Source organism: Spea bombifrons, chromosome 9, assembly GCF_027358695.1.
Source record: "Spea bombifrons isolate aSpeBom1 chromosome 9, aSpeBom1.2.pri, whole genome shotgun sequence".
In the NCBI taxonomy this organism is placed as follows: domain Eukaryota; kingdom Metazoa; phylum Chordata; class Amphibia; order Anura; family Pelobatidae; genus Spea; species Spea bombifrons.
The window spans coordinates 42,099,342-42,123,384 of record NC_071095.1 but is presented as its reverse complement, the minus strand read 5'-3'; the positions used below and the strand labels follow the sequence as shown (position 1 = coordinate 42,123,384).

General features: G+C 39.2%; 2 protein-coding genes across 2 annotated transcripts in view; one reads left to right on the top strand and one right to left on the bottom strand.

Annotated features, from left to right (window-relative positions):
• Positions 1-882, top strand: part of CDAN1 (codanin 1) — a 35,019-nt gene extending 34,137 nt beyond the window's left edge. Inside the window, exons 27-28 of the mRNA XM_053475274.1 lie at positions 150-257; positions 406-882. Of these exons, the coding sequence (XP_053331249.1) occupies positions 150-257; positions 406-528 (231 nt within the window). The 3' untranslated portion in view covers positions 529-882. The remainder of the gene's footprint in view (positions 1-149; positions 258-405) is intronic.
• Positions 883-2,863: 1,981 nt separating this feature from the next.
• The window catches only part of STARD9 (StAR related lipid transfer domain containing 9), a 90,963-nt gene continuing 69,783 nt past the window's right edge, over positions 2,864-24,043 (bottom strand). The window contains exons 21-34 of the mRNA XM_053474460.1: positions 22,393-22,583; positions 21,192-21,672; positions 16,960-20,790; positions 12,793-15,927; positions 11,326-11,523; positions 8,565-8,736; positions 8,065-8,208; positions 7,486-7,588; positions 6,101-6,234; positions 5,689-5,753; positions 4,652-4,857; positions 4,203-4,282; positions 3,655-3,813; positions 2,864-3,328 (exon numbers count right to left, since the gene is read on the bottom strand). Of these exons, the coding sequence (XP_053330435.1) occupies positions 3,227-3,328; positions 3,655-3,813; positions 4,203-4,282; positions 4,652-4,857; positions 5,689-5,753; positions 6,101-6,234; positions 7,486-7,588; positions 8,065-8,208; positions 8,565-8,736; positions 11,326-11,523; positions 12,793-15,927; positions 16,960-20,790; positions 21,192-21,672; positions 22,393-22,583 (9,001 nt within the window). The 3' untranslated portion in view covers positions 2,864-3,226. The remainder of the gene's footprint in view (positions 3,329-3,654; positions 3,814-4,202; positions 4,283-4,651; positions 4,858-5,688; positions 5,754-6,100; positions 6,235-7,485; positions 7,589-8,064; positions 8,209-8,564; positions 8,737-11,325; positions 11,524-12,792; positions 15,928-16,959; positions 20,791-21,191; positions 21,673-22,392; positions 22,584-24,043) is intronic.

Below are 24,043 nucleotides of genomic sequence, written 5' to 3'. Positions count from 1 at the left end.
CTAGTTTGTAAAAAGGTTTTTCAATCAATCGAACAAGTATAGCTTGATTCCAAACTTCATTCCCTCCATTACTAGTATGCATTTATGGCACAGATCATATGTCCAAACCATTGTCGCATGGACACTTTTGTTCTCTATTTGTATTGCAGTGGGGCATGTTCGTCTTCTTGCTACGTGGCATTGTTCATCGAGGACTTATGAAAGCTGAGGCTGTAGTACACCACATGCGCAACCTTCAGGAGTACAAATGCACTTTGGTGAGCTTTCCATCATAACAGTAAATTAACTACTCTCCTAGTACCACTTAACCCAAATTTCCCGAGTCAACTGGCTTCCTTGTTAGTCCTGAGTCTACGGAAACAACCTTGCTCAGAACATCCAAAAATAGATCTCTCTTGTTTGTAGGATTTCCTGGTGGAGCTGGAGGCCACGTGTGTAGCTTATACACCAGAGAATGGAAGTGATGAGAAGGATGCAACGTGCGAGCTTGTTCCGCAAACAATTGCAAGAGTTACTGCTCAAAGCTAAATTTCCTGGATGACCTGCCGGAGCATTCTGATGCTGCTACACGAGTTCTTCGCTGAGAGACGGTAGTTGCTTCATGAAGCCATCTCTGCTGAATACTGGCATTGCAGGCGACCATGCACAAGAATCTCGTATAACAATGCCAATATCTTTATATGAATTCTTTGCTTATCATGGTAAGAATTTCTATTACATACTTTGTTAGGAATATATTTTTATCTTAAATAATTGAACCGCCAATGTTCGTGTCATGAATCAACTAAACGTGTTTGGAGTTTCCCAGGACCTTGCAGCCTAGATTTTGAAAACCTGGCCACGGTATGCAATATCACACTTTTATTTTATTGCAAACAACACTTTAAAAAAAAAAAAATATTGTTAATACTGAACTTTAAAATCGTTTTTTTCCCCACACACAGTATTGAAATAAGCACTCTTTCAGCAATTTTGTTTTCTGTATATTTGTGAGGAGGGGGCAAGATTCAACATGGAATAGTTTGTATTGTGATTGTTCTGTTTTTGTTCTGCTGGGTTTTTTTAACCCTTGCAATGAACTCTGCAAACACTCCTCCATGAAACTGCCTGCTCTGAGGTAGTTTTGCATTATCTGTAATAGTGAATGGGGACAGATTATAGTGCCTTTCTGCCAAAGAATAGGTTGTCAAATACTTTCACCGCCTGAATGCACAAAAAATATTGGTGTCACATTAACCCACGAAGAGAGCACTATAACATAGAATCTTAAATATGTTGGGAATGTAAACTCACACTCATGCATTGGAAGACATTTTGCAGACTGTATCTGTTTATGAGCATATCTGCTAACGTGATGCGTAGCTTCATATACTTCCTCTGTTAGTCTATTGTTTCACTGTTCTTGTTTATCACTATTGTTGTCACAAGCGGCTGGTTTTTAAAAAGTAGACAAATTATTTGAGGTCAGATTCCAAGTTTTGCAAATACACTTAGTTAATTCACTGAAGAGGTTGCTCGGCCTCTGCTGCACAAAATTTACATTTGACATCTTTGGGTCTTAAAAGATGCAACAAGCTATGCACTCAGCATAGGGCTTTAACCCAATTTGGCAAGACTTTTGGCACACTTCGAACATAAGAAGCTAGTGTTGAGTCAATGAACATGGAGCACATATTGTTTATGCTGGTAAGCTTTTTCTCGGTCTTAAGCATCTTTTTAACAATTTTGATAAATATATAATCTTATATAAGTCCCCTGTCCTGATTTTAACGTGCACATGAAAGTATTAAAACATGCTGTTATTCATAACAGGGTGGAAAATCGCAGGCTGCCTGTTCCTGCTATTGATTGTGTGCCTTGGTGGTATCGTGCATGTAACTGAATGAAGCTGCCATTCGATTTAAACTTAGTCTTGCACCTACAGATCTATTTTTACATTTATTTATATAGTAAAGCTGTGGGCTTTTTATTGTATTGATTTTCTTTTGGCTGTCATAAACATGTTCTATGGCCTTAGTTACTACAGAGAAAATAAATATTTGCTGTTTCGTTTTCTTATGTTAAAATGTATTTTTACATGTATGTACTTCTATATTTTTCTGTCTCGTTAAAGAAGAATAACCACAAAACGATGCTTCAGATATTTGTATCAATATATTTAGATACATGTACAGATTGTAAATCAAAGGTAAGGATATACATATATAATGTAAATAACTTAAGATTGTAAGCTTATAAAATTGTATACATAGAAAAATAAATCTTTTATTGCACTGTACAGAAAACTTTATCCTTCAAGAGCAAACAAACCAAAATAATGGGGTAGGGAAGATAGCTTGTAAACCTTTTGATGCCTTATTTTACAAGGGACATTGCATTGCACGTTAGTCTGGGGTAGTATTGAAAAGACAGGATTCCCGTGTGTCTATATAATATGTATATACACACACACACCCACACCATTACAAATCAGTGGTTCAGACAGATGTGTACATCCAAAGTGTTTGTGTTGCACTTAGTGATCGATATACCTGGCCCAAGGTGTGAATTAATCATTACATGTGATGCCATTATTTGAATCTATAGTTTAAGGTACATGTAATACTATTGGCACAACTTATTCACCTTTTCATAGGTAGGTCTGCTTAAAAGTGTCTTATTCTTACTTAAAGGGAAATGTAAGTAGGAAAAAACACCCTGTCACGCTGCTGGCCTGTGGTGTCGTGGGCCATGATCAGAACAGAAATGTGTAAAAAAAAAAATACATTATCGAGATTTAAATTTCCTTAGGACAAGATAGGTTCTGAATGTAAAATATCAAACATCAAGTTAAATCAGTAATATGTAGGTCTATTACAGTAGGGCTGTTACCTTTTGTTCTCGCGCCATTGCACAAGTCTGTGGAACATAAAACATCCCCCTTCCTTTTGTAATATATTGTAACGTGTGTTAGTGTTGCCTACCTCCTGCTATGCTTTGTGCAAAGTAATTTACTTGTGATCATTGCTTCACAAGGATTAATTAAATGATTGTCTGGATTTCGTATTCAGATTTTACAAATAGCTGCCATTGTAACCTTCTTCATAGGGTCGAACAGTGTCTCTTGCGTTGGTAATTGTGTTTGGCAGTTAAGGTTGAATTCCCATTTGCCATTGCTGGTCACGTGGTGACATGCTTGCCATATGTCTGCTTTGTGTTATGATAAAGCCAACCCAGAAGTAGTGCGTTACTTGGAAAGAAATTTTGCCAGACTTGCTATGACCAGAGGCTGACGCTTGGCAGCAACACTAAGAAGCCTGGAAGGGATGGTGGGAGCTCCGAGGTCAACCTGTGGCACAAAATAATCAACCTAAATATTTTCATATTTACATGTAAATAATTGCCATCATGCCAAGAAGATGGTGGCCAACAACCAAGATTCTTTACAGCTTTGCAGTCTCCAGTTACAATGAAAAAGGGGATTTATAGAACAAGTTGTGTAAAAGTTCCCACTTAACTAGATCAAAAACGGCCTTTTCTTTCATTTGGTACCTTTATGTATTTTTAGGTCTGTTTTAAGAATTGAAGTTTTTCCCCTCTACTTTAACACAACTTACAAGAGTACCCATAGGGTGGAACCGTAGCTTCCACGAGCCCTAGGCATGTGGGACCTACCTGGACCATGTAAATGACTCTTGTAACAGTCTCTCCATTGATACAGTCAGCCTGTAGGACCCACGCACTGGGTAAGATCTCGCCTCTTACTGTATCGTTACTTGGGCGAGGCATGCTCTCATCATACAAGGACTGAAAGCACAAGCTGTAAGTATTGTCCTGAAAAATAATAATTCTGTCAACAGCCTGAAGAGAGATATAGCAATAAAGACTGGTCAACCTGAACAATTGATTTGCTTTATTGTATTTCTGTAAGGCTGGTGGGCAGTACAATGAGCCGCAAGGAGCACTTTCTCTGTCGGCGTCTTGCGTATCATTTATTTATATAGCGCCATCAGTGTCGGTGAAAAAAAAAAAGAAAAAAAAAGCTTAAAATTGCACACAACAAACTGGTACAAAAGGAGAAGGGGAAGTGAAAGTAGTAGAGGACGGCTTGGATAGGAATGGAGTCGGGATGATCTGTAGAGGTTGCGTTCTGCACTGAATCTACAGAGTGGTTCAACATACTCATTCTATACGATATGTGCAAGAAAGTTCATTACTCTTACCTCTTTGGACTCCACAGCAATGCAGCAGAAATCCCTTGGTTGCTTCAGGTAGCAGAGCGACATATTGTTCACTACGTGCACTGAAACAAAGTTAGGAGAGACTAGAATTATATATATATCAGAATCAACAGCTCAGAAGAACAAACTTCAGCTGCAAATGTGTTGTCATTGCTTTTGACTATCAGTTTGGTGTTCCCTGCAAACGTTTGTTTCGGTGGCCCTGTCTTAACCATGTTTGTTCCCTTCTTCTGTAAACGGGCTGACTAGCAGTGCATGTTTTATTTGGGATATAGAGGAGTGACATCATGATTTGAGACATATGTGCATCATTTGCCCATGCTGTAAGTATAAAAATTTATTTAGAAATTACACATAAAGCTATTTACATTAATTTTGTTGAAACAGCATGTTTACTATGGCGGTCAGACATACATAGTGAAACAACTCACCAAGCTGGATTCCGCTGCTGGCTCTCTGATGCACCTGAGCAGATAAGATGGACTGATCATAGAGCCGCCGGGTGCCAATGTCCTTCACCATGCACCATACATCATGGAGGGGGCGCTTAATGATGCCAACACCGAGAAAGCCATGTTTTGTGGCAGACAGGAATGCTTTGTAATACACAAGTACATCTCTATCCATACATTGATATCTGGAATAGAAGACTTATGTTGCTACCACTTAATAAATGTCAAAACTACTACTGCAAACAATGTACACTGTAGACCGTTTGTTTAATGGAATGGAAAATACCCTACAGCTGCAGTGCCAATTGCCTCGCCTGCTGTATCAGCTGATGGATGGGCATTGGCATTGGCATTAGATGTTAAGGCTGTGAGACTGTTTGATATCTGCCTCGTGATTCATTGCATTTTGAAAATGTATACCTAGCTCCACACCCAGTCAGTTAAACCCTGTCTGATGTATAGATGGTCATCCACATTACCCCAGTGATTACCCCACCTTACAAGGGCAGTCTACTCCCCCCAAACAGCCTAATCATGCATGAACACATTTAAACAGGAAACACTTCCCACTAATTGCAATGGGAACACCACATTCTTATGCATGCACATGGTCTTGTACGCACACATGCAGTGCTGAGCGGAAGATATATTCCATTAAATGTATCTTTTGAGCAGCAAATAGCTTGGGAGCAGGGGTTCTGATAAATCCCTGTATGCATTTGGCCCAGCATGCCAGGTCTCTGCTGGTGTGAACCCTTTAATCATGTTTCATTTTTATGTTATACTGTTGAGTGTTTTGATGTAAGCTGAACAGATGTACTACGTTACTCACTGAGGTGGTATTAAAAAAGAAACCCTAAACCAGAAAAGAGCAGCTTTGCGTTATGACTCCTCAAGGGCAACTAAATAGACCACAATTGCATGGTTTAGAGCGGGAGGGCGAAACAAGCCATTTACCCCACCGCAAAAACAGTTCCTCAAACTTTCTGAAGGCACAAAATAGCAGGAAGACGTACCTCCAGCCAGACGCTGCCTGGTAATTAAACAGATTCATTAGGTTGGAGGAGCATGCAGCCATAACCTGAAACAACAGACATGTTTTTAATGATTTACACCAGGGCACAAGTAAGCGCTCTAATCATAAAAATGAACCCACTCAGTTCATTTAGCATGCAGGCCTCAGACAGCCTCGGCTTTCTGGGATGGGCAAATGCAGCATTAGACACTAGAAAGCTAACAGACCTTTAGGATACAAACACGTTATTATTATTTGACACCTTGCACACTGGAGTTTTGCACAAACATGTTAATTTGCTTAAATGAACAAGCACCTCCAAAAGACGGGGGGATTCTAAGCCTCTAAAAGTGAGCTTTGATTTTTATGACCGATGGGTGTTTTTTATTTGACACTGAAAACCTAAATCGTACCTCCGATGTAGCATTAACTTGGACCAGCCTGGCAAACTCCTGATAGGACACAATGGATGATGGTGGGGAAGAGGTGTACGGAATATATCCAGGACATGTTTTGCCAGTAGCTATTAAGTCAGCATCAGCAGTTTCTGTAATGTTATCAAAAGCAAAATAAATGTTTTTACTTCTATATCATTAACTCAAACACAAAAACAGCATTTCCATGGATGTCTGTTATCATCCCTTAACACTTTTGTGGTGCTCGTGTTTAGCTGTAATTTTATCCGCTCCCATTTGGTGATCCGACACAAGTTATATATTGTTTTTTTGATCATATTTAATTTACTATAAAAGATGATGAAAAATTTAAATAAAGCACTTTTTCTCACTTATTTGAAAAATCTTTTACTCATCTAAAAACTTTTTGTCCTGAGTTTAGAAATACCCAATGTTTTTATGTTTTGGGGTTTGTTTGCACAATATAGGGCAGTAAATACAAGTAGCATTTAGCTATTTTCCAAATCTGGTCATTCTGCCCCCATGTGCTATTTTGGCCATCTTTGGAGCCAGCCAATGCAATTTACCCCATCAAACCCATTAACCATTGTTAAACTAGACACCCCGCGGTATCAAATGCTGGTATTTTAACCCTTTCCATGAATGATATTCTACCACCAGAGTTTGTGGTAGTATTTATTTATTTTTTTCACACAAATTGTACTTCAGGTATGAATTTATAGCTTCTGGTATACATTCCAATATGTGTTCAGCAACACATGCATGGGTGTGTGGGGTTGTTTGGGAGGTAAAATGCCACGTTTCAGAAGTGCACACTTTTTAACTTGGAACTGTGACATCTGGTCCTTCTGGCACCCTGTCCTATTTGGGACATCTTTAAAACTGGTCAGTTCAACTTAACCCAAATTACATATTTGATGTGCCTGGCATGTCACTGGTTGTTAAGGGGTTAAACACGCTCTTAGTAATATGAATAACTACCACGCAACCCAGACAAATTGTCCAGGAATCATCAGTGACGACTAAAAAACAGTTGCCCTTGTGCCTTTGAATTGTAGCCAATCGTACTGGTGAGTCGAAGTAATGCAAAAAAACCCTGATTTTGGGTAGTCACATAGTGTTGCATAGGCTAAGGTTGCCTGCTCGTTGATGATCCATGGACAGTTAGACCTGACATAAATCTACAGCGACCCCTTCCCAACTGCCCCTAAAGGAAGTGAACTTGCTGAATATCAGGCCTGCTCACCACCATGTACCACTTTTGTGGGGTCAACCAATAAAAAAGAAAATTATTGCAAACCAAACCAGTAACTCCCAATATCCTTCAGCAAGTACAGTGACTGGATATGGGCATAAAGGGGTATAAATAGAGTTACATGTACTTGACTTGGAGGCATTCTCGAAATCTGGAAGATGATGACTGTTCCTTAAAGATGAACGACCTCTTGTTGACACAGTGGGGTGGTCCATGCTCCTTGGAGAAGTCTAAAAATTGGAAAAAGTATATGTTCATTGATCGACTCGTATAACCACTTTCAAAATTGCATAAATCAAATCCAGTGAACTCTAGATCTGGCTACAATTTATGGCTAAAACACATCAACTCAACTTAAACAGTTAGTTAATTTGTAAACTTCCGCAAAAAAACAAAACAAAAGCCAAACTATGTCATGTAATACGATTACTCATTGTATTACATGACATAGTTTGGCTTTTCGTTTTGTTTTTTTGCGGAAGTTTACAAATTGACTAACTGTTTAAATAGCTGAACTCTATTGAGTTTAGCTAAACCTTACAGCCGTTACCTGACACAGCAGCTGCGGAGGGGAGCTGATGACTTGTGTAAATGCCGGCATGGACTGTTGTCTCTGATCATTCATCTTACACAGGCATATTTATACAATACTGTTAACATATTCTGACCAGTGGATGTTGTAGGTTAGGGTAAAGCCATAACTTACCTCCCGATCGCCTAGTTGGCCGTGTTTGTCGTAGTTAGCAGGGATGCTACTGTTATATCCAGATGTTGGACCTGAAGACAAACTGATGCTGGAATTGCTTAATAAAGTGCTAGTGCTCAGAAGTGTCTTCAGTTTGAGGTCATCCTGTATAAAAAAAAAAAAAAAAAAAAAAAAAAAAGAAATCACACCAGGCCATGGACAAAAGGTATCAACCTTTAGTTATTGGAGGTAGAAAATTAGACTGTCACAAAATCTGTCCCTTTTAACTCAACCCCCCAGCTACCTACTGAAAGCGGCGAGAATACCTCAGTATGCTTCTTGCACAAGATCAGTAAAACTCCGACTCTAGTCATTCCTAACTCAATAAATGGGAATAACAGAAGCTGATCACAAAATGGACCCCGACATGCATTAAGGAACAAAAATACAATTTTGGAGAAGACTAGACTGTTCCTATAAGGTAATAACGCGCATGGGGCCAAATGCACACTTGGATGTACCTTTGGTTTGCCACTTTGTTGTATTCTCTTCTTTTCTTGTTCTGCTCTTTCCCGAAGTTTGTCTCTTGCCCTGGCAATTTCTGTCTTGGCCTCTTCACGGGCCTTTTGATAATCTCTCAGCATCATCTCAATCTCTGAGGGACACTGAACCGGCTTCTTTGATTTTTGGATCCTGTAATTAAAATTATTTGATCTGTCCACAAACCTTAATTTTCTAAGACTGGCTAATGCTGTTTTTACCATATTTTCCACCTCAGTCCAAATGCAAAGTCCAAACATACCAGGTATAAAAAGAACAAATCTCCATCAGGAGAGAACTGGCTTCACACCGTGGCACATCACAAAATAAAAATGGATACCGACTGCACCTACAGCTGGCTGCATAACCAAGATACCGACAGATTTAAAACGTGTATGTTCTAACTTGAGACAATATGCTGATTAACCCCTTCGTGACAAAGGCTGATTTTACTTTTTGTACCCTTCATGACAATGGCCGTTTTAACATTTCTGCGCTGCTCGTGTTTAGCTGTAATTTTCTTCTTTCCCGTTTACTGAACCCACACACATTATATATTGTTTTTTTCAGGACAAGAAGGGCTTTCTTTAGATGACATTGTTTTGATTGTATCATATTATTTACTATTAAAAAAAGTATAAAATATGGTGAAAAATTTAGAAAAAAATGACTTTCTAACTTTTAGTTGAAAAATCTTTTACTCATCTATAAAAGGTAATGAAAAAACCTGCTAAATAGATTCTACTATTTGTCCTGAGTTTGGAAATACCCAATGTTTTTATGTTTTTTTGCTTTTTTCTACCCATTATGGGGCAATAAGTACAGGTAGCGTTTTGCTATTTCAAAGCCATTTTTTCCAAATCTGGTAATTCTTCCCCCCATGTGCCATTTCAGGTATCTTTGAACCCGGCCAATGCATTTTACCCCATCAAGTCATATATTTTTGAAAACTAGACAGCCCAGTGTATTTCAAATGCTGGTATTTTAACTCTTTCCATGCACTTATTCTACCAGCAGCCTATGTCAAACTTTATGGTAGTCATTTTTTTGCATTTGTTTTGCCACACACATTTTACTTCAGGTATGAATTAAAATGTTTTCGTTTATGTCACTATCACAAAACACCCCAATATGTGTTCAGCAACATCTCCTGAGCGCAGTGATACCCCACATGAATGATTTTGCCTGGCTGTTTGGGGGCAAAAGGGCCACATTTGGGGCATGCACATTTTTCAATGTTGAACTTTGGCATTTGGGGATCCACTGCCCATGCCCTATTTGGTACATCTTTGAGCCGGGCCATTTCAGTGTGCCCAACAAAACCATATATTTTTGAAAACTAGACACCCCAGGGTATTTTAACTCTTTGCATGCACACATTTTACCACCAGCATTTTTTCAAAGTTTGCAGTAGTATTTTTGTGTGTGTATTTTTCCCACACACACCTACTTTATGCATGAATTTACAGCTCCTGGTATATGCCGCTGTCACACGACACCCCATAATGTGTTCAGCAACATCTCCTGAGTACAGTGATACCCCTTGGTATGGGTTTGTCATTTTTTGGGGGAACTAAAAGGCCACATTTGGTACGTGTGCATTTTTCTAATTGGAAATTAGATGTGTGGCCATCCTTCCCCCGGTGTTAATTGGGACCTTGTTGAACCCGGCCAATTCAATTTGCCCCATCAAATCATACATTTTTTAAAAGTAGACACCCCACGGGCATTTAATATGCCAGTATTTTAACTCTTTCCATGCGAGAATTGTTTTAAGCTAATATGCTAATTTTAGGACTTGCTCACAAAAATATATTTTTTATATATATATTTAATTTTTTTTGCCTTTTTTAAAAAAAAAATTTAACACTTTTTTTCAACTTGGAGGTTCCCCTGATAGTGACATCAGTGGGAAATGATTTTTACATTTTACTGTTTTTTTACTATTTTTTTCTAATTATTATTAATTTTATTTTATTTTTTAATTTTATTTTTACTAATCACACTGTGATTAGAAAGCTGGGCTCCATTGACTTGCATGGTGAATGCAGTACCTGTATTCAACCTGCAAGTGGAGCCAGAGTTCTCTAGATGGTCTGGACCATCTAGCGAACTTTAAAACTTGTTTGTATCTCTTGCAGGGCGGTGGCCATCTTGCTTGATGGCGAAGATCACGGGCAGCTGCGGCTGTGACCGCTCTCCGGAGCGGTCACAGCCCATCGAAAGGTAAGTGTTTGGTGTCGCTGGATGCCTCCTGATCGAGGCATTCCAGCGACACCATTTAAGTTTAGGAGGCGATCGTTGATCGCCTCCTAAACGCTTTTAAAACGGGCGTCCGCCGCCATACAAAGTATGGCGGATGTTGACGCCCCGTGGAGGGGCCAGAGATGGCCCCTTCGTGCCGATCGCGGCGTTGCTGAATGCCTCGAGGTCGAGGCATTCAGCAACGCTTTTTGGGTGCAGAAAGCGAAAGTAGATCGCTTTCTGCACCCGTTTAAAGACGTGCCGGTCCTGGCACGTCAATTGTCGTAAAGCACATGCTTTTCCGTGTCGTGCCAGGACCGGCAATTGTCGTTAAGGGGTTAAAGCACAAGGCAGGGCAGCATTTAACCCACTATTAAAAATAAACTCCTGTAACCCTCAGCCAGCCGAATGTGATATTTACTGCACTACTATGATTTAGCGCATAAGCAACACTGTGCCAATTAGCTGCATAGGCTTTAGATTAGGCATTTTTCCTACCTGGTATTATCCACGACCTCCTTTCGCAGTTGCTGTAAGTATTCTCTGCGCCGGCTTGGCAGGTCAGACTCCCGCAGGGAAGCCAGTGACGCTTGAGACGTGCTCAGCTGTTTCTGGGGACTGAGGCTGCGACTTCTTCTAAAACTCTGCAGTCTCTCCTCTCTTTCCTTACGCAGACTTTCAATCACTTTCATGTGTCTGAAGTGGGGAGCGTGAAAAAAAATCTATTCCAGACATAACATCTTTATATACCTGTACCTTACTGGTGATTGGCTGGTTGTTGTATACAAAGCCTGCTTGGATTGGGTGGGTCAGCTCTCCCTAACATACGTACACACCAGCTTACTTACACATATACACATACACTGCCCTTACACACACCTGTCCATACACTGCCCATTCACAGACATATACATACATACACTGCCCTTACACACACATATATATATATATATATATATATATATATATATCTATATCTATCTACAGATACTAACATACGCCTTTCCATACATACACATTTATACACTGCCCTCACCACACACCCCTGCCTTTACACACACGGCACAATCAATGAATGTGGGTTGCATGCAGAGTGGTGAGTATAGTTTCCGAGCGGAGAGGTACTTAGGGATGGGTACCATCTTTAGAGCTCTTTATGGGTCCTGGGGGGCTGTGCTAAAAATCCCTGCCCAGGGTGCTAAATTAATTTGCTGAAACAGGGGATAGCTGGCCTTTCAAAGTATAACAAAGCCTCAACATGAAGAGACTACTACACATAGAACAGCCCCGAGACAGGCTCATCTTAAGGTAACTTGCAACTCTTTATGGAAACAACTCATTTATTTATTTAAACAATCCATGATGCCTTCCAACTTTTAATGTAAGGGGCTGTTTTCTTAGTGTCTCTTTTGCATCAGATGATAAAATGAGACAGTATCAGTCTAGCATATGGGCATGCTCCTAAAACTGTCTAGTTCATTATTATTCTCATTGAGAAGAATTCTGCCTCTTGCTAGAGAGGATTTGAAAATGCGAATGCCAACATTTTTATTTTTATTTTCTTTTACATATGAAACAGTTTAGTGGATTTTGAAAATTACATTTTTTTTTCTTAAAAAAGTGTCTAATCATAGCAAGTTTGTGATATAGGCTTCCTCTATGCACTCAGTGCCACATGTGACCAGAGGGGAGTCTACCCTGTCCCTAATGGTCCCAACCTAGAAGTATGAAGACATTGTAAAAATATCTAAAGAACTATGTTTTTGCTTCATTTTCAGCTAGACTGTCTCAATCACTAACTCATATGGAACAATGTGTTCTACATAACAGGTTTACTTTATATACTTAAACAACAGTGTTAAATATTGAGTGCTAGTAACTTCAGTTACTGTAATCCATTATGTCACAATTGACACTTCCCTCAAAAATGTTGTAATGTGCCCAAATCTCTGTTTGTTTAGTTACCTGTCGTATAATTGCTCTTTTATAGAAATTGTATCTTGACCATCCAACTTCCCATTCTGAATAACTCTCAGGAGGGCATCCGTTTCTCCAATACCATAGCTGAGCTTTGCTTCTGCGAGCTGGACAGTGAGAGGCTGCTGGTTGAGTTCCAGATGAATCCCAGACATAATCTCTGCTCGCTCCTTCTGCAACCTCTCTATTTCCTTAGTCCTGTTTTCACATGCCTCAGAAGTCTCAGTCTTTGTTGGACTTGCTGTTACACTGTACTCTGCAGAGCTTCTTATCAAGCTCCCTGTTCTAGTGGGACTATACTGGACTCCAGGCCAGTTCCTGAATTTATTGTGCATGGGTAGCTCCTGTAAAGTGTAATTATATGTTTTCTGGCTCACTCTACTAGAAGAATCCTGATTTAAAAGAACTTCTGTATTGCATTCACTTTCCACAACCGATTCCACGTCCTTATGTAGGTCAATTCCCCCGACTTCTGAAACTGAAATCGGGTGGCTGACATTTTTGAAAAATGAATCGTTAAAAGATGGGGTGAAACTATTTTGATTGTCAGTGTCATTACAAAGCTTTTTGTCTGGAATTCCCGGCATTTGGCTAGTATTCTCTTTCACTAAATTGCGTGAGAGGATTTCCTTCTCCCACGAAGGTGAATGCACATTGTGATGATGCGAATTTAAAGCAGTTGCAGATGTGCCATCGGCTTTATCACGTCTTCTGAGACTGAAACACTTCATGTCATTAGATAGTCTCCCGATACCGGATACCTCTGATATACTCCTCGACCGGTTACAATCTAAGGGGTATGCTTCTTTTATAAGGCAGGCTTCACTTCCAAACCTATGTACTGGTTTCTTACCTTCTGAAATTCTTCTGCAAGTTGACTGCCTGTGTTCAGATTTATTGACTGCCCCCACGCTACCTTCAAAGCTGCCACATTCACTGTCTGTTTCTGTTTGAGAAGAATTATTTATTTGTGGCTCAGAAGTGCTGTGATGCTTCTTCCTTTGATGTCGAAAGAATTTCAGAATATTTTGACTGGTAAAATCATGTTGTGGCACGATTTTATTTAGGGGCTTTTTACTTGCGCTTAGTGTTAAGATTGGCGATGAGGCTCTGTCAACCATTATTGTGTCTCCTTGGCATATCAACTTTTGATTCTGTTTGTTTAGGTTTGGCTTTTTTCTAGGCTGGTAAACTGGAGCTTGTATGGCGCTGGATGCCGAGCTACTACTAATTTCTGGGATCGGCTCTTTCTTGATATGCAGCATGGCTGGAGCACCACAGCTTCTTGCAGATGGTGAAAACGATGTCTGAGAGGACATATCTTTCAAGCTGTTTAAGAAAGGGGTTGATGCTCTTACATGGGCTGACTGAAACAAGCGTCCCTGGGGTTTTTCACAAGAAGCGAAATCATGAAGGTTTGGTAGGCTCTGGGTTTTTGGAACAACATGATTATCCAATTTTACAGACGACGTAATGTTTTCTGTCGGCTGAGTCAATGAGTCGGACCCTATTACCTTAACATAAATATTAATTTCGGAGGTGTTTAATAGCCTGTTACCCTCCCTGCCCTTTTTTGTCCTTTCCAAATCTGTCTGGATACCTATGTCAACAGTTGTCTGAGTAGAAGAGTCTCTCAATGTCCTTTGACAAATATCTACAGCTGATCCTCTGGGATCAGCGTGGAAATCAGCTTGATGTTGAGACAGATTCCCAAGTAGTTCAGATGTCTCATGCAAGAGTTGGGATAAGTGAAGGGACATGTTCTGCATGCTTGACAACGATGCTCGCCGTGGATATTCATTCCTGGTCTTTGACAGTTTGATGTGTGATACGTCTGTATAACTTCGCTGGTGTCTATTTTGTCTCCTGTGCCTTTCTTTTGTCTGTGTTTCCTTTTCACAATGTATTCTTGCATCATTTTCATTGTACGTTTCCGACTCTGATGTATATAGAAGCATAATTTCATCCACCAGTCCAGAGCTGTTTTCAGATTTCGGATTTAACCCATCGCTGCTGCCATCATTCTTTTTGCTTAGCTCAATACTATCAGCAGATAGAAGGTAATTATAATAATACTGATGATCTTCTAGCATACGTGTTGGCTCTTCCGCTGTTTGTGGGTCATCAATACTACTTAACGTACTGGACATCAGTCTAGCATTTGCATATGAACTTAAGTGACATTGGAATGGTGAATTATTTGCATTTAGCCCTTCATCAACACTGGAACATCGTAGAATTCTATCATCCCCCTGTCTGGCTGGGTACCTTGTGCAAGACAAATCGCTGGCACTGTTGAACGCATATTGCCTCCACCTCACATTGCCACACTTCTCCGACTGCCAAGGGTGAACAAAGGGGTTAATATCACTTGAAGAAAAGTTTAACATTTCTTTATTATCTGCAGAGGTTTCACGTAATATGTCTGTCTCGTGTTGCAATTCTTGAATTACATTGCATTTCTTTTTAGGTTGTTCTTTGCTTGCTACATATATTTTGTCATCTACGTTTTCCTGTTGGGTAGGGATGCACTGAGGAATAACAGTGGTTTGGTAAGCAATTATACTTGGTACGTAGTTGTGTGGTTTTACTGCACGTGGTTCACCTAGATGAGTTGGTTCTGTGCTTACACCTTTATTTTCATTTAATCTAGGACTGCTAATATCAGCTTCAGCACCATTTAAACGTGTGCACTCCATAAGTAGAGTTTGGAAGGAATGAGCAGGAATAACAGATGGATGACCATGATCACACTTTATAGCAATGGTGGGTGTTGTTAAAGCAGGGTTCAATGAACATTCATGCGGCTGTTTATTGGAGCTACAGCATGCTGTGCTGCAACTGTGTCCAGAGTAATGCTTTGTTTCTGCACCTCCCTCATTTATTATTTTCTGACATCTTCTATCATGATCCTGAATATTGTCCATTTCCACAGACTGACTATCATTAAAGTCTGAACATATAGGTGACTGTGTGTGGATCTTACCAGCTGCCACATTGTTTAAGAAGGCAGGATCAGAACAATGTTCGCTACAGGCATCTGTCTGTATTACAGAATTATCATTGGATACGTTGATCTGCTTTGGTTTGTCCACCACCTCTAGGGAAGGCTCTTTTAGCCTTCTATTCAGAGATTCAATTTTATTTAATATGGCAGTCGAAGAGTGGTCATCTTTTGTGTAATCGCTCAATAAATAAGTTCCCTCTCTGGCATACTGCCATGCAGATTTTGGTTGCAGATGCATAGTTTCTTGGATGTATTCAACTTCTGTTTTCTCACTCTCTTTTAACTCTGTATATTCTCTACTATTATTTTTTCCATCAAACGCACTGTGTCTTTCATGAAGTGGTTCTTTCATTTTTTGTGACACATTCAGGTTTTCTGGTTGGTTTATGCTTGATTGACATTTACTGCTATTGTCAGAATTACCACAAAGTACATATTTTTTTAATTTGTCACATTCCACATTGGGCAGTGATGTTCCCTGAACAGATTCGCTTTGAAAATATTTGATTTTTCCACGACTTTCATTTTGCGGATTTTCATGGGTTTCATAGTTATTAAGGCGACGTTCTTCATGTAAGTAAATTGTGTGTAACTGGGGAATTGATGGATTCATTTCAACAGCTATCACTGAACCAGCTGATGTTTCAAAATCTCCACTTTTATTTTTTGCTTGACATAAGATATTGGGTTCATAACCCATCCCGTGTGGTTCCAGGGCTAATCTTGTTTCTTTTATTGTTACACATTTTGAGGCCGAAGAATGTGTCATGTTTTCAGTAACTTGCCCAGCACTGGTGCAGTTTTCTTGCAGCTGACTGGAACAAAGAGCTAAGGTATCAGTCCCAGAGTCATTTCCAGTTATATTTCTTGGGCTACTCACATGCGTGATACAGGGGCTGGAGTTACTAGTTTGATCTTTACAATTCTCGCTTTCACAAAACAATTCATGCTGCATGATTACATCATAATATGGAAGAACCAGACCTGCGCTTCTCAAATTGTCTGTTGTTTGCATGTCATAACATCTGTTATCTTCTTGTGATGAGCTGGAATCAACATCAATCCCCATGTATAAAGTTCCAGTATGCTCAGTAGGTTTATTACACTCTAAATTAGTGAAACAATCACCAAAATGCTTGGTCATGTACTCAGACATTTTAAAATTGCCATGACTGCTGGTTGAGTTCTCACTGGGAACCATTTCCTCATCTTGACTCATAGGAGTCAAGATGAGGAAATGGTTCCCACTGTTACGGCTTTTAGGCATGTGGGCTTGCCCACATAGCACCCCACTATCTGTAGTTGTTTGTGGACTGTTGCCTGTTTTGTAGCCATATTCTAAAATGTCTACATTTAAATCGTTTGGATTGTGATTATCATATGTACTAAAACCAAGTGTGGCATCATCGCTCCTTTGATTTGAAAACTGTGAGATCTCATTTTTGTTCTCATCTGTATCTGAAACACAAATGCACTTAGGTCTTGAAATATGGTTTTGTTCACTTAATGGCTGGGATTCTGAGTGATTCAGAGTAGTAGGAATTCCTTCATGATGGTGGCCACTGGTTTGGATAAGTGAAGTCTCGACTGCATGTTCATGACTGGTAAACAATACTATTTCTCGGCAATTATCCTGCAACAGATTTGCTTTTCTATAAATAACTTTATTCATTCCCTGGGTGTCATTTATAGTGCCAGCTCCATCATCTGATTCTTCAGCATCAACTCCTAAATACTTTTGTTGTGTTTGCACAGTATCTTGATCTGTGCTATAAGGTGGTGGGAGAACAACATCTAGTTTGCTCTTATGTGAGAAAAGTGCATTAGACACGAGAAAAGTAGTTTCTTCCACATCATGCTCAACATGACAACTTTCGAGATTAGCACAGACAGAGTCCAATTCAGTATTAGTTTCATCAAGTGATGCGGTGGGGAGTACAGAGCCGATATCATTATCTGCAGGTACTGTGATGCTGCATGTGTCCTCCACTATTGTTGTATGTGATGTATTGGGTATCAGACTATATGGCTCATCTCCCTTAAGAGGTGTTTCCATCACCTCAACAGTTTGTTCTGCCAAAGACACATCCAATGTAGAAAAAGCACAGTTGTCAAAACTACCACTGCCCAATGCATGCAGGAAGGATGCGTTTGTAGGAGAATGTGAGGCAACAGGATTATTCAGATCAGTAAGCTCTACAGTGGCTGTATCTTCTTTTGTAGAAGATAGATTATTGCACATATCTGCTCCAGTATCAACAACCAAACAGATGTCGTTGTTAGGCCTAGTTCCGTGTTCGCTCTGTTTCTGTATTCGAACTAAGCTATCTGAATTAAGATTTATAAAGTCTTGAGATCCACCAGAATCTGCATCACTCTCTGTTCTGGAACGGCAAAGTGATTTTGGTAAATTGTAACTGTTTTCTCGTAGCTCAATATCAGACATTACAGGTTGGTGCAGAAGTGTTGATGTTACAAGCATATCAGCAACTGAGCAATCATCTGCATTCCTATTTTCCGTTGTTCCCGTTTCATTGTTGGTCAGTTTCTGAATTCCAAACAGATGTTTCTTAACACTTTGACAATCCTGCATCTGTGAGCTTGTAACAGTACACTGTGCAGTCATTTCAAACTGTTTTTGATTGTTGATGTTTGCAACATGTTTGATATTTTGATCAATGGCTCTTCCAGAAGTATTATCACTGCAGTAGGATTTTTCATAATTTCCTTGTGTTTGAGCTACAGGAAACCTTTCACCGTTTTCTTTTTTATCAAGCGGGGTGATATCAGAAGACTCACTACAGGAGAGTACATGACAAACATTTTGGTTCAGATCTTTGTGATAGTTTATAATCTTGGTGTTAAAGGTCGATGTTTTGGGGAGGATTTCTTCACATGGTTTTGATATCAGTGTTTCAATTAGCTCTTTTTTATTTTCCTTTACTATACTAAAATCTGTGTGCTCACCACACGTTGGCTGACCTTCTACAATCATCTCCAACTGCTCTATGCCTATTGAGGTATGCCTTTTCTTATCTGCTTTGTTTATAAAATCACTGGCAACGCCATTGCTGTTTTTAAGCGACTTTTGCTCAATACTTGCAGGTTCTGCTTGATTGTTTGAAAGATGTCCATCTAAGATTATAGAAGACAGTTTTTTTGTACTTTGGTTCTGCACCTCTTTAAAATCACAATTAACAGCATTATTAGTAATTATACTGATACAGTTTTGTGTTGTTTGAGGTTCTATGTTCTCATCTAGATTTTCCAGGTCATGATTATGGTTTTCAACTAATTCCATGCTACCGTGGTCATCCTTAATTGCAAGTGAAACTGTCTCATGTAATGGCGGTAAACTTTTTGAACATTGAGAAAATAATGGCTGTAAAAGTAATTGGTTGGAATCCTCATTTATAACCTGGACAAAAGGTTTTGGACAAGAATGTAAAGAAGGCACAAGATGGTTAGAATCCCCACCAACATCATTAACGACCATTTCAAATGTGGGACTCTGGTCTTCTGACTTGCATGCAGAGCAGATGTCAGAAAGAGGGGGCATGTTGCTATCTGACTGTACTTCTTTTACATCATAAACATTGGCTGGTGTCCTATTGTAAACGTCAAAGCTTTTAACTAAAGGTGGATCACAGTAGTTGGAAGACACCCCCTGATTCACGTTAAGGTAAAATGATCCATTTATCTCCATAGTAGACTTCTTGCTTTCTTGTGTGGTATCAACATCCCTCTGATTTTGTGAATGTGGCATTGGAAACCTGGGACTTTGAAGCTTCCAGAAGATCTCTGCAGGCAATTCTTTAGCTGAATCCGTCTCAGATAATTCATCTGCATCTGCCAAACTATCCAGAGAAAAGCATTTAGAAAGTCCACTGGTGATGGAACCAGCCAAAACTATAGGCTCTGTATTTTGAGCCACTGCCAAAGGTTGGGAAGAACTACATGGATTTAAAATAGTCTTGCATTTAAAAAACTTTCGTTTATTAAGTCTCTCCTTCCGATTTTCTCTTTCCATCAAGGAGTCCTGGGAAATCTGGCTGTCCTCACTGTCAGAGTTTTTTTGGTCACTTTGGGTTTTATTTACCTCCTGCTCCTCTATCTTTAATTGTTCATTCAAGGCACTGGCATATGCAGATGAAAGGGAGTCAATAGAATAAAAGCTTTCACTGTCCGAGGAGGCACTTTCGTCGCCTTCTCTCCAATTTTCCAATAACCCTGTGGCAGGCTTTAACACTCTGCTATTTGTTCTTTCTGTGCTCTTACACCTTGTATCAATAGGAAAGGAACTACTTAATTGATTAATGTTATCAGCGGATGATGATATCTTTGCAACCTCATTACCAGATTTCTTCTGTGCAATTGCTAACGAGGAATCTAATTCTTGTTTCACAGCTTTAACAGCAAGCGATGGATGTTCAGTAGGCACTCTAACAACAGTAGATGGGTTTTTGGCATGCTTGGTGAATTTTTCTACAGATTTGGTTCCTTCGTTTTTCTGGAGTATTTTACTCCTCTCTAGTACAGCTCTCTTTTTAAAGCCCCCAACAGCCTGCTGGGAAGGGCTTTTAAATGATTTTGGTTTGGGGTCCCTGATTGCTGTACTCACAGGCACCCGTGCACTTCTTTTCTTTGGAGATTCTACAGGGCGGGTGTTGGGGACCCCCTTTGATCTGTTGCCAGCTTTGTCCATTTTTGGCCGCTTTTTGGTCATTTGGGGATCGCTAATTAAAACAGTAGTGCTACAGCATATGCCTGTTTTATTAAGGTTTGTAACCGACCCAAAGGTGCGCTTTTCTGCAAACTGTGCCTTTGTCCTTGCTACACTAGTCTCTTTGTATTCCAAATTACCATTTTTTGAACAATTACAAGAGGCCTTTAGCAGACATTCTTCAGAAAATGATCTTCTTGGCTTGAATTCTGAACTGGTTATTGTTTCGTACCTGCCTTTTCTTTTTAGGAGACCACTGTAAGAAAACAAGAAAAAAAGCATGTTACAAAAGGAAATATTAAAAGGTGTATCAACAAGCATATACCCGTGCAGTAATAATTTCTAAAATTTAATGTTATACACATATATGTAATGCCAATCATCAACATCCAAGTTTGACCGCTCATATTCTGAGTAGCAAGAAAAAATGTATGTGGCTTACCATAATGGCTGATGGAATGAAAGTGGGACGGGCAATAACATTTCTCCACTTTGTGGACAGAAGTCCATTTCTGTTTATAATACAACTATTGTAACCGTACAAATCGCTAAGGTATTGTATAAGAGGTTTAAAGCAAGTGTTCAATTTAACGCTTATAAATCAAGTCATGGCAAAGAAAAAGCTTTTGCTACTTTTGTCACTTTGAGTTGACTCACCTAACAGGAGGACGCGGCGGCATAAAATAGGGTAACGTCCATCTCCTACAGTATGCAAATCCAGAGGGTGAAGATCTGCTCCTTCTAAGTGTTGTAGATTTCTCTGTGGATTTGTGTGCATTTGAAACACGAGGACAGGTCTGTTTGACAATGTCTTCACTGATCCAACATACAGCCTGTAGCTGTTGGAGATTTTTCTTGGCTTGTAAAAGGTTTTGCTTTTTGGCAATCCGCTCAAGATGAAATTTTACCTTGTTTCTTCTGATGTTCCTTTCTGCTTTTCTTAGAGAACATTTTTGTAGCAGTTCCAACTGAACCAGCCTCTTTCTGTCTTGTTCGGCGGGAGAAGGATTGATGTCCTCTGTCTGCACACTATTCTGGACCTCTGCATACGTTTTGGGCTCTGTCTGAGCAGCAGACTCCCTTCTATGCTGATGAACAGCAGTCCAACGGTGCTCTTCTTTTGCGAGACACTGCTCGTCTACAACGAAAGGTGGGGCATAAAAATAGTCCTAATTATAAGTACAATTTGTACTTTGTTTTCAATGCCTGACATTTTATAGAAGATTGTAGGGAATCTGTCTTCATATAACATAAAATACCTAAAACCTGGTTTAGCAAACTTGTGCCACCAAGCATTTCCATGAGCATTTGAGATGAATCCAGTCTATTAGAGCAAGAGTCAGTCAGCAACCACTAATATTTTAGCCCTATGAGGGGTCCTTGCATAGAAAGCTCCAGGAGCTTGTTAAAGAGAGGACCCCCCTGACTTGTGGTGGTAAACACTGTGTATGGTTTAGCTTGCTAATGCCCTTACAGATTAAACCATTCCCTGTGTCTGTATCTCCCATAACCCCGGTATATTTTAGCAGTGTTTAGCTGTAGAAGTGCTGGTTTTATCAAAAACATGGCCTCTAAAATTAAAATTTTGTTGTCGTATTGCAGAACAGGGCTGCACCATTCCATTAATTTAGGACCACAAATAGGCTGGGAATTCTGTGTATTCATGTCTGAAAACAAGTAGTTGATGTGCTTCTGCTAGAATACCCAAAAAACATGGTCTGCTTGCAGCCCCCTAGGACCACAGCTGTGCACTCTTGTTGTAGAACAAAGTTCTTCAATAGGTGAAGCGCATATATAATATACATCAAAAATATCTTATTAACAATACAAGAATTTAGAGAACAAAAAAGGGACATACTCTCTTTCATTAATTGGTTGATTACAGATTGTTCATGTTCTAATTCTTTTTCACCCTTGATTTGGGAAGCTTCAATCTGTTTCTTTAATTCCTGCACATAGCGCTGCTGCTCCTCCACCTGCTGTTGGTAAAACGCTTTAAGGTTTTCCAGTTTCTGCTGGTTTTCCTCATTCAGCGACTCAGTCCCTCTGCTAAATTAGTTAGACGGCATTAGACAAGCAAAAAAACAATCATAACATTTTCATATCCAGCAAAATATATGTTTACGTGTGAAATACTAGAAATGTCAGTATGGATTGTACACACAATAATGGGTTTCAGTAGGTAAATATTTATGCCATGGAAGGTATAAAGCAGTTAACAATATTACTATTTACAATTACAATGCTTTTTTTTGATAATCAATGAAAGCTGATATTTGTGTCTCATTGTGGGAAGACAATTACTTTTTTTCCCTTGTCTTCAGACAAATGCAGCCTCAACCGACTACCAGCTACTTAACAAAAGGCGATAGAGGACATTATGGGAGGAATCATGTATTATCATCATCTATGGACTTAAAAATTTGAAATCATGGTGGATGCTTCCATACTATCCACAAAGTTATCAATCTTCTTAAATGAGAAGTGTATTTGTTGGTTGAATTAATGGTCGAATTCTCCTCAGAAAAAGTTATTTCCTTTAATAGATTATGCGCATAATCGAGACAAGGCACACAACACACAAAAGTCGAAGCGTTGTCTAATTACGTATTTGGATTACATGGTTTATATAACTTCTTATACTTCTTATCTGCTTCTAATAGCATGCATCATTCTGATTGGTTACTTTTTAAGCAGGCTACGCCTCTTAGTAGATATGTTGGCGCAACTCGTGATATATCATAGACTAGACATTTTCTACTGTCTTTGTCAGCAATAATATTTATGATAACAGAAGCATTTTTCTAACAGTATTTCATTAAGAAAGCACAGAAACATTATCTCCGAAAGCAAATGCAAATCTGCAAACCTTTCAATATGAGATAATGTATCATGAATTATTCAGTTCTGTTGGAATATGAAGAGCTGGGGAAGATGGGAAACAAAATGGTTTATCAAATTTAATTAAACTCAGTGGTCAGTATTTTAGTGGCCTTGACAAAAATGCATTATTTTTGGCAGGTAAAAACTCTCTCTGTGGACATTTGAGATGGTGTAGAGCAGCAAATATCCATTGTTATTGATCTTGCTCTTCTTTCACACTACAATGATGAACTATATGTACAGTTTGTCTCACTCTGCTGTGACGCTGAAAACAATATTATTCAGTCATCATTTGTAATCTCTCCCCCAACAAAAAAAGGAGAGCCATTTCTGGATTTACTTCATATCCAATCAGAAAGCGTCATGTATGGCAACACAGAGCCTTCCATGACTTTTGACATTCACAGTTACAAAAACACCAATACATGAATTATTTTCATTATTTAATTATTTAGACCAGTTAACTAAAAGGGATAGTATATTAAATCAAATGAAAGCAGTCAGAAAAAAGGCAGTAAGAATATATGCTCAAATATATACTCACATCACACAAAGCCGAACAGCTTAGCCCTGATGTGCCTATATTATTATATTATGTAATATACATCAAGCTCAGTCATTATTAA